The sequence below is a fragment of the Pithys albifrons genome, chromosome 17 (genome assembly GCF_047495875.1).
Source record: "Pithys albifrons albifrons isolate INPA30051 chromosome 17, PitAlb_v1, whole genome shotgun sequence".
NCBI lineage: Eukaryota > Metazoa > Chordata > Aves > Passeriformes > Thamnophilidae > Pithys > Pithys albifrons.
The window spans coordinates 12038410-12048687 of NC_092474.1; the positions used below are offsets into that span (position 1 = coordinate 12038410).

The 10278-nt window shown below is 50.1% G+C and overlaps 1 protein-coding gene across 1 annotated transcript in view; it reads right to left on the bottom strand.

Moving 5' to 3' along the window:
- TBX5 (T-box transcription factor 5) overlaps positions 1-9452 on the bottom strand; it is a 38435-nt gene extending 28983 nt beyond the window's left edge. The window contains exons 1-5 of the mRNA XM_071572116.1: positions 9419-9452; positions 6856-7031; positions 5089-5183; positions 2401-2520; positions 1606-1753 (exon numbers count right to left, since the gene is read on the bottom strand). Coding sequence (XP_071428217.1) covers positions 1606-1753; positions 2401-2520; positions 5089-5183; positions 6856-7031; positions 9419-9437 — 558 coding nt within the window. The 5' untranslated portion in view covers positions 9438-9452. The remainder of the gene's footprint in view (positions 1-1605; positions 1754-2400; positions 2521-5088; positions 5184-6855; positions 7032-9418) is intronic.
- Positions 9453-10278: the final 826 nt, after the last annotated feature.

The following is a 10278-nucleotide window of genomic DNA, read 5'->3' on the forward strand; positions in this document are numbered from 1 at the left end:
GGTGGCGGGGGGATGACGCTCTATGTTTAAGATAAAAAGCGGTCCCTGCTCGGTACCGGGTTAATCTCGGGGGAAAATGGGGGGATCGAGGAGGGGGAAGAGCGGCGACGGGGGGCCGCTCGGTCACGATAATGACTGCCGGACCCTGGCGACAGCGAGACGCAGAGCGTCCCGCCGCCGCCTCCCCCGTCCCGGGGGTTTAAGCAAATTGCTTTGACATCCAGGAAAGTCGTAGACATCAACGGTGAACGATCTAATGGTTTTTAATTTCATTACAGCTACTCTAATTGAGAGGCTCCTGGCGCAGCTCCTCCTCTGAAGTTCCTTATTGTCCCCTCAGCGTCTTCGGTTTGTTTAGAGGGACTTTTTCCCCACAGCCGCCTGTTCCCAGCGGGGATGCCTGGCCCCGTCTCCCCGGGCCGGATCCCCCCCCTTCTCCAGGACTGTCCCCCAAAGGCACCTCGGGGGGTGGGATGAGTCCCCCTGGCTGAGCTGCTCCCCTCCCTCTTCCCGGAGCTGGTGGTGTGGGGAAGATCCTGATGCCTGAAAAGCACCTTTTACAAACCGCTTTGCCGCAAGTCCAAGGTAAAAGTAAAATAAAATCAAAATTATAAAAAGAAAAGGGAAATCAACTCCCCAACTGAAGGTGCAAAGGAGCACTTGTAAAAGGATGCTCAGCACTGGGGTGGGCCGGAGGCTCGGCTGGCTGCTCTCCCCAGCCCCCCTGCTCACTTCGTAGCCAACACGTGGGCAAGAATTTAATAGCACAACATTTATCGTTAAATAGCAAAGGAGAAAAAAAACTTGGAAAAAATGAAACTGAAGTGTTGAAACGAGACTGGAGAAAAATACGCTCTTGGAAAGAGATGGTAGGATCTGGATTCGCATACCCGCTCAATTATATATATATATTTCTTTTTATAGATATATATACATATTATTCATACATGCACATATATATTTGCTCAGAGGAACTCGCATCTTTGGAGACCTTCGAAGGAGGGCTGTTCCTGGCTGCAGAATTCGCACAAGTTTTCACGGCCCCACGAGTCTCGCAAAGGTCTTTTTATGTCCAAGAAGTTCTAGTGGGCCTTCAATTTTTGTTATGGTCTTTAATTACTGTTCTCTTTTTTTTTTTTATCGAGGTATCCACGTGGTTTTAGGTCCTATGTTCCCTCCAATAATTATGCCTGATTGATTTTACCTGTTAGACAAATTCCCGGAGGCAACGAACAGACTTTTAATGATCGGAGACTCCCCATGCGATTAAGATCAGGTAGCCAAATACTCAATTAAGCCTGGCGAGTTCACCCACTCGCGAACTCCAGCCCCTGGGGTCTGTAATCAATTCCCACACAGTGTGGTGAAATAACCCGTTTTCAAGACTTATACTTCTATTTTTGGGGGCCCTCATTGGGGTTCATCACACTCAGGAAAGAAAATAACACCCCACCACCATAGGGATTTGGGGGTGGGTGACACTGCCGCGCCCTTGGTGGCGCTGACACGGGTAGGGGGTACACACATGGGTTCTGGACACGCCGTGGGAGAAAGACTGAGCGCGCCTGGGACCCCGAGAGTCCTTCTCCTACTCCTGATACTTACATGTCCGAAGGGATCGAGGTGGTTGTTGGTGAGTTTGAGCTTCTGGAAGGAAACCAGCTGCCTCATCCAGTGGGCACCAGTAGCCGGCGAGTCGGGATGCACGTACAGCCTTCCGGGCATGGCCGGCTCTGCCTTCCCCGTTACCGACCTGCGTGGGGACACAGGACTAAGCTCCGGGCACGTGGGAGCGGCCCGAGGGCTCCTGCTCCCCAACCATCCCCTCCTGGGGTCCCTCCTGTGGGCTCCTGCTTTCCCCATTCATCCCCTCGGTGGGATCCCTCCCACTCAGGTGTGCGGTTACGGACAGTCACTGCCGTGCTTGGGGAGAAAAGGCATTTCAAACACCGCTCGGGGAATTACTGAGCTCTCTGGCACCCTTCCCGTCAGAGATGGCTCTCCCTGCTTCTCCTTTTAACCCCATCCTTCCCTCCTTTCTCTAATTACCGGCACTCAAGCCAGGAGCAAAGTGTCAATTCTTAATTTTCCGTTCCTTAATACAATTAAACTATCGGCTTTACAATAGCAAATAATCTCATCGCCAAACAGGATTAGTTATCGTTCGCTAATTGCGGCACACTTTTCTCTTTTTTTTTTTTTTTTTTTTTGATGCACTGCTCTCTCAAGAACCGTGGGAGCATCCTGTTATGCTCAGGTGAGGCTCCTGCAGCCAAACATCTCTCTTCTGCATGGGAAAAAGAAGGACGAGCCGGTGATTGAAGGATATCTCCCAAACAGGCAGCTCAGAGAGCCCGACACGGAGATCTACTCCCTCCCCTTTCCCCCACGCTTGCATACCATTTATTATCTGCAAATTTGTATCTGTGGTCATCCGCTGGTACAATATCCATCAACAGGATGTACTTCGTTTTTGGATTAAGTCCAGTGACCTTCACTTTGTAACTGGGGAACATACGCCTGTTTAAAAAAAAAAAAGTATAAAAGCAGAGAAGAGCAAGTTTACCAAGGTGTTTTCGGGGTGTGTTTGCGAGGAGGAGACATAGCGAGGGGTCATTTAACCAAAGGGCAACGCCACCTTCTCAGAGGGACCTTCGCGAAAGGCGCGAGTGGCGGAGGGGTGCACCCTTCGCTCGGGGTGCAGAACATCTTTAGGTGCCTATGGGTCCCGCTCCGGGTCCCGACCGAGGCAAACTCGGTGATTTTTCAAGGCAGAATGAGAATTTCGACACTAGCGGAATTTATTTATTCACCTACTCGTGTGTCTATTCGTATTTTTACTAATTATTTGTTTCACTAAGGCTTCAACTCTCCATTCTTTGAACAAATCTGACCGTGAGAACTTTTGGAAGCAAGTTACTTCTCTCTGTCCATAAGCCGCTGGAACGGGGGGGGAAATTTGCCAAAAAAAGTTTATTAAAAAAGTTAAAATTTAGATATTTCTACAAAAATGTATGTTTTTAATATATTTCTATAATTGTATATATTTCTAGAAATCCGTTATATTAAGTAAATAGAAAAGTATACAATTAAATTCGTATATATTAACCACCTCTCTGTCTATCAACGGTTCTGTGGGCAGATAAGGAGGAAAAAACCCTCCACGCACTGAGGTGGAGGAGCAAATCTCTGTGCGGCCGTGAGCACCTCCCGAGGCACCAGCAAACACACCTGACAAATCCTTGGAAACTCTCGGATACACACAAGTCAGGGGCTTTTCGAAATATTTTCCATTACTGCGAGGCAGAGACTTAAAACACTGCTGTTATTTTAGTTTGAGCTTTCCAAATATTTAAAAATAAAGCAGATGAAAATGTATCCCTGGACTTAAGACACGCATAAACAAAAAAAAAATCCCACACCTCTAAAAATACTGCCTTCTTCTCCGAGGTTCGGGATCTTATCGCTGCCGTGAGGCACCTGAGCAAGGCTTTAATTCGGTTGTAAAAAGCTGAAAGGGGGTGGATCGCCACTGACAAAAAAAAAACGGGGGTTGAACTTTAAGGTTTTAATGGAGAAGAAACCAAATTCCACCTGAAGACTGATCTGTAACTCCATCGAAAACACCTGATCAGCAATACCGTGGATTTCTCCAACGATAAACATGGAGAATTATATAAATAATGAAACCTATCCCGTATCTCCTCCCGAGCCCCTGCACTGTAAATGTCTATTTTATTGCTGTCCAGATGAGATATCTGTCCACGGCGATATTTGTTTGAAATTTCTGCAAGGTGGTTTCTGTCTCCCTACGAGAGGTTTTTTTTTTTTTTTCCCAGGGAACTGTTTTTTTTTAGAGAGGTCCCGGCACCGGCCTTATCCCCCTCTAGCTCCTCTTCATACTGCATCACCTTGGCCACAAATCCCTTCTTTAAAACCGATTTTTCCAGCAGGGGCTAGTGAAGGGGAATGTGAGCCCTGAGACAGATCTATTCGCTAAAACTTCATCCAACCAGCTCCGTATTTTTCCCCCTCCCTCTTCAGGCAAATTTTGGAAGACCACAACAAATACCAGATGACAGAGCAAACTGAAATTTTGACTCTACATAGTTAGTTCTGCCCTTACAAACTAAAACTACTACTATTCCTGTGCGTAGAGAGGTTTTTTCCCCCCTTTCTCCTAGTATTAGAATTTAAAATTATAACGAAAAAGCCTCCCTCGGGCTACCCCCGGTTTGCCAGTGGGAGTGGAGAGACTCTTTTACTGAGTCTCACTGGCCACTCTCCAATTTAACAATCCTCCAACAAATTAATATTAAGGATAATGTTAAATCCCCTCCAACATATGCTCATACATATATAAATATCTGCGGATCAGGTTTACTAAACCGGTCATGGAATCGATTATAATCCCAATAAAGTCATATTTGCAGGGCTGTATATTTTTCTACACACCCACACAGATAAACACTCATATAGAAATAGATCCACATGCTATTTATTTGTGGACTCATCTATCTCTGCATCTAAACAGCTTTGTTATCGCTATATAAACAGTAGCTAAAGACCGCATATACTTTTAAATGGGGTGCGTGGGTGTACTGGGCATATTCACCTCAGTGTCAGCAAAATAAATAAGAAGCTCTGCAAAACAGTATGAAACATTTAAAATATGCAGAACGACCTGTTTTGCTAATAACAATAATAATAATTAAACCCCCCTAATAATAATAATAGCCCACCGAGCTGCTCTAAACAAGGTTTGCTTTTGGCCAAGTGGTTGCAACTCGCGTTCTCCTGGAAAGTTTCCAAAGGCCTGAAATTGGGATTAACGATCCAACTGTTCTGGTTAAGAAAGAAGCCAGAAGAAACAATTTCTCCTGCATATATTAAGGCAGAGAGGGCTCTCCATGGCCGGGCAGGGCTCTGAGGGTGCTCCCGGCCGTGGCAAATACATGAGAGGCGGTCTTGGACACGAGAGATGTGACTGTCCCAATGGCAGGAAGGTGGACACACATCCCTATCCACGCGGCTGCAACTTCCCCTCGCGAACACGAAGGGGAAGCCGGACACCCCCTCTTCTCTTACCTCCCGGCCTTTGTTATGATCATCTCCGTCCCCACCTCGTGGAACTTCAGCCACAGCTCCCGTTCGTGCAAAAACACCTTGATCCCCTCCATGCCCTGCGGATGGGGAGGCACAGAGCGTCAGCCCCGAGCGGTGCGGGGAGAGCCCCGGCGGGAAGCTCGGAGGAAATAGGTCGGACTGTGAGGGCTGGAGCTTGGGGCATTCCCGGGAAAATCCTGCCGCAAAGCCGGGGAGAGGGGGATTTCAGGCCGGAGCACCGTGATGCTGCTTAGGGCGGGCCTGGAGCAGGATCCTGCGGGCCTCGGCGCGCCTGTGCCGGCGAGGAGATGGGAGGGAGCCCCCGGAGCCGGCTCCAACCGCATCTTCCCAGAGAAATCCCCCAGCGCTTCGGCCCAGCTGCTCCCAGAGTCAGCCAGAGGAGATTTACACCCTCCCACGAGTGATTTACACCCGCCGGCTGCGCTCTGCAGGCGAGAGCGGCGTTACTCTGGGGTGTTACTCTGCTCCCTTCACCCCCTTATTTTCCGTCTTCCTTCCAGCCCACACCATCCAAAAGCTGTGAGTCCCCCGGTTGGGGCAGATGCCACCGCAGAGACAACACATCCCTCCACGGCGGCATGGGAGTCTCAGTGGGCACCCCTCCCCAAGCCGCACACATATTACCCCCGCTAAAATCGGAGCCAAAGGGCCCCGTCAAACGCTTCGAGGGTTGATTTCCAAAAGCACACGGTGGCCTCGAGGCGCCGGTATCAGTCCTCATGCCCACCCTGACCCAGCCGAGCCTCCTGCCCGCACCCCACGGGTGGCACCCACAGCGGCCGGGAAGCTTTACCGGAGGGTTACCTGCCAGGGAGAAACGGGGCTCTCCGGAGGGGCTCCACGGCCGCCGAAAGCGAGGGGATCTTGGTGGAAGAGTCCCTTTCCCCGCCTTTCTCCGCCCCCACCCGCTCACTCCCAAGGCTGCCCCGAGTCGGCGGGGCCGAGAGCCGAGGGACGGCTCCGAGCACCCGGAGCTCCCAGCACGGCCCGGCCCGGGCGGGGAAGGAGAAACCAAGGGATAGCCTGGCCCGCTGCCCCCTCATCCTGCTCTCCCCGGGAGCGTAGAGGTCCTCCGGGAACTGCAGCTGGAGGGTCCCGCGTGGAAGTCCACGCGTGTCCAGGCAACACGCAGGACCTGAGGGGGTGAGGGCTGGTGGAGGAGATAAGGGGCACCCCGAGGTGTTTCTGTCCCTTGGGTCGCTACAGGGGTGCCCACGCGTGATACCCACCGCCTGCCCTCAGCGCCCATTGCCTGGGTGTGGGCTGTGTCTGCCTGTGCGTGTGTCTGCCTGGGCAGACAAGGGGTGCATATATGTATTAAATATATATATATTTATATCTTACACAAATATGCACGGCCACAGCAAAGATAACACACTGTATCTGTCCATATGTGGGTTTGTACACCCACGCGTGGACACTTCTGGGGGTGTGTCCACCGCTGAATGAGCGGGTTCCTCTCCCTGTTATTTTCGGAGCTTTTCCCTGCGTGAACCTCCACGCACCCCAATATTCATGCACGGACTTCCCTGCAGGTTTAGAGCTTGAGCACGACCCCAAATAACACCCAGGCAAGATGAGGCCCACCATCAGGTGAGGCTTTTCGCTCCCGTGGGGCCTAAAATAACTCAGCCACCCAACTGGGGGAAAAAAAACGCAGAGAAAAAGGAAAAATAATACCAAAATTAAATAGTGAGGGGGTTGAGGAAGAGGAGTGTGACTCCTTACCTGTTGGGTGAAGGCCGCTTGGGGTGAGGTGGGCGACTTGCTGGTGGCCCCCAGCTGGGTGTCCTGCTTGGCTTCAGCCTGGAGCTCCTTGGCCTCCGAGTCCGCCGGCGTGGTGGGGAGCCCGAAGCCTTCCTCGCTATCCGCCATGTTACGAGCTTCCTTCGCTGAATCCCCCACTGCAGGCACACATCGGGGAGAGAGCAGAGATAAGAGACGCATAAGTCAATGCTGACGTTTAATAAAATATATATATATTTATATAGCTACGCGATGGGGAGCGAGCGCAGCGCTAGGGTAGGGCTGCCCGGCAATCCCGCAACTCACTTCCAGCTGCCCGGGGAGGGAACAAGGCCCTTTAACTTTGGGAGAGGGAGAAATAAAGAGTTTTATTTATTATCGCAGCCCGCAAGGGATGATAGGATTTGAGGGGGGGGGGTGGGGGGGTGGAGAGGGAGGGGAAGGGGGAGGCGGTATTATTGAATGCATCTTTTGGAAAAGGTAAACAGCGTATTTTAGGGCTGTCTGGCAGGACACAGGGAACAAGGAACCCGAGGGGCTGAGGACCGGCCAACTCATCACACAAATGACTCTGGAGGGTGTGGGATACGAGGTGGGGGCGACAGAGCCTCCCCCGTGTCTTGGCCACCTCCAATCCCCCCGGGCTTGCTGCGGCCCAGGGGGTTTAAAATCCCCACTCTCCTCCCATGGGAGTACGAGCTTTCACCCCACTCCAGTTTCAACCAGGAAAACACCACCGAGACGCGAGGCCACTTCTATCACCCCATTTTCAAAGAAAATTCAACTTTTATCACCTCTAAAGAACAAAAAATTAAAAGACTTTTCTCCTCTTACCCCGGGCAGTTGCAAGAAAAGCAAAGGATGGAAGAGATAATTAAAATATATAAAAAATAATCGTACGAGACACTGTGCAAGGTAACACGCACTCGGATGGTGAGTAGGGGGTGGAACTGATACTGAAGTGAACTAAATCATAACATTTAGGGTAAAACTACACGAGGACAGTAAAAGACCTTAAGAAATACACGGTTTAAATCTGACGTGAGTAACCGCAGTGAGTTTTGAAAGCAGTATTTTGACTTAGCTTTAAAGGCTCTATCAGGAATGGTAAAACTTTCATAGCAGCACCAGAGGAAAAAAAAAAGCAATTGAATTATCTGCTTGGTTTTTTGTTCTTAAGGAGTTCAGAATTTTAGTAGCTTTAAAAATATTTCTTCTATGTTTCAAAGAAGGGTATTCAGTTTTGAAAGGCCAACCATATGGAGGCAATATTGGGTTTAAATACACGAGAATGTTTTTAAATTAGTTCTTTGCCCTGCAACAATATTTGAAAGCTGTTAAAAATAAAAAAGAGAGGGGGGGGGGGAAGTCAATTCTCCTTTAAATGCAAAGGAAAATTGGGAGTGGAAAGGAGGGGGGAGAAATGATCTTCCTTGCTAGTGGTGGGTAATATATACATGTACGTATATATAATTTAAAAGGACAAAAAGCGAAGGGACTTCAGGTCCGCACTTCTGGAGCTACAGATCTTATACAGACACGGCCTTGCCCCCTCCCTCCCTTTCCAAAGGCTCTTTTCCCACCGCACAGCAGCCAGAGCCTGGCGGCGACTGACCGAAGGGCAAAGCAAAACCTCTGCGAGCGGGGAAAGTGCGCGGGGTGCTGCGGGAGCCGCTGCCCCGGGCCTGGTCCCAGCCTGCGGGGGCAGAGCCGCAGCTCCAGGGACCATTTAAGGCTTTCTCTTCCCCTCCTCCTCTCTCTCTTTTTTTTTTCCCCTGGACTGTTGTGGTGTGTTGTTTGTTTTTTTCTCTTGGTTTTTTTTTTCCTTGGGAAGTGCTGGTTATCCATTTTTCAATCGATTTCCCTCCATCTTGGAGCTATTATTCCCCCTGAACTGGCAAAGTTAGCGGGGAGACCGAGGGAAAATAATAAAACTATAAAAAAAATCATGTTTATTAAAACAAAGAGGGACTCGGCCATGGCAGCGCAGCCCAGCCCCAGCGAGCCTCCCCAATGCTCTCTGCGCCCAGACATAATTAAGCCGATATAAAGGTAATAATAATTTCTAAAAGGGAGGGTGTGACGACAAAAAACAACCCAATAACTAAGAGCAATTGGCGATCTGTGCCTTCTAATTTTTTTCCCCTTAAAAGAGCTTCTGAGAAGAAATGGAGCTTGACAGAACCAGGCCGCGGTGGCTGTATGAAAAATGCATCTCGCTTTGCTAAAGTAGCGCCCAGTGGGTTCGAGGGAGGGAAAAAATAAAAGAGGAGAAATAAAAAAAATAAAATAACCACACTCTGCTTTTGTTCCAGCTCTGCCCCGTTCCCACCCCAGCCCCACACCGCGGTGGGAGCCCTGGGAGGAGCAGTCCCCCCTCCTTCCCCTGCACCCCACGTCTCCCGAGGCCTCGCAGCTCCTCGGCAAAGCCAATTTGTGGCTAACAATGCCCCCAGCCAGCCACTTTCGCTCTCCCTCGGTCACGCACACGCACACACGGATTACAGACCCCGACGGACATACATGGCAATGGAAGAGCTGTTACCTTGCTTGTTGAATTCCATGCAATCAATGCATCTCCATATATATAATGTATGTGTCTATTTTCCCCGTTTGCAATGGAAATTACAATGGGATCAGGCTTCTCGTGTGCATATTTCCTTTTATTTATTTATTTGCGGATCAGCATGTGAAAACCCAGCCTGGAAGAAAAAAATCTATCCAATGCAAGCCTGCTCCTCTCTCTCTCTCTCTCTTGCTCTTTCCAAACACTTCCAGGTTGTCAGACGCACTAGAAAGGATCCTGAGACCAAGATAAAACCCCCACCCCCACCCCTTTCTCAGCCTGATCTGGAAAATACAGTTCTCCACAGCTCACTCTTTCTACTCCCCAGCTAAAAATAATTTTAAAAATTAAAAATAGTAATCAAAAAAGATGGAGAGAGCGAAAGAGAGGAAAAAAGAAAACAGCACCCTCTTGGGAAAAGAAAAAAGAAAAAAAAAAGAAAAGTTTCTGCCGGCTGGTACCGGCGGCTCCTCCAGGCAGGTTCGCGACGCTGCCGCCGTGGCTGCGCGGAGCCGGGCGCGGAGCGCGGAGCGGAGCGCGGAGATGACGTGGGCTCGTCCAGCTCCGTTCGCCAAGTGCCGGGACCCACTGCCCAACCAGCTGGGATCCTGCTCCGGAGAGACTCCCTCTCACACAGCCCTCCCTCCCGTCCCCTCCCCCCCAAACCTCCTTTTCCAGCCTATTTTTCTGGCCGGCAAACAAGAACAAGGCACAAAGACAATCATCAAACTCCCCAGCAACCCTCCCCCTCTGCTTTACCTCCTTCTCCGCTCCCTCCCTCTTTCCCTCCCTCCCTCCTCCATCCATCTCTCCCAACCAAAGAGAAAATTCAGCGCCTG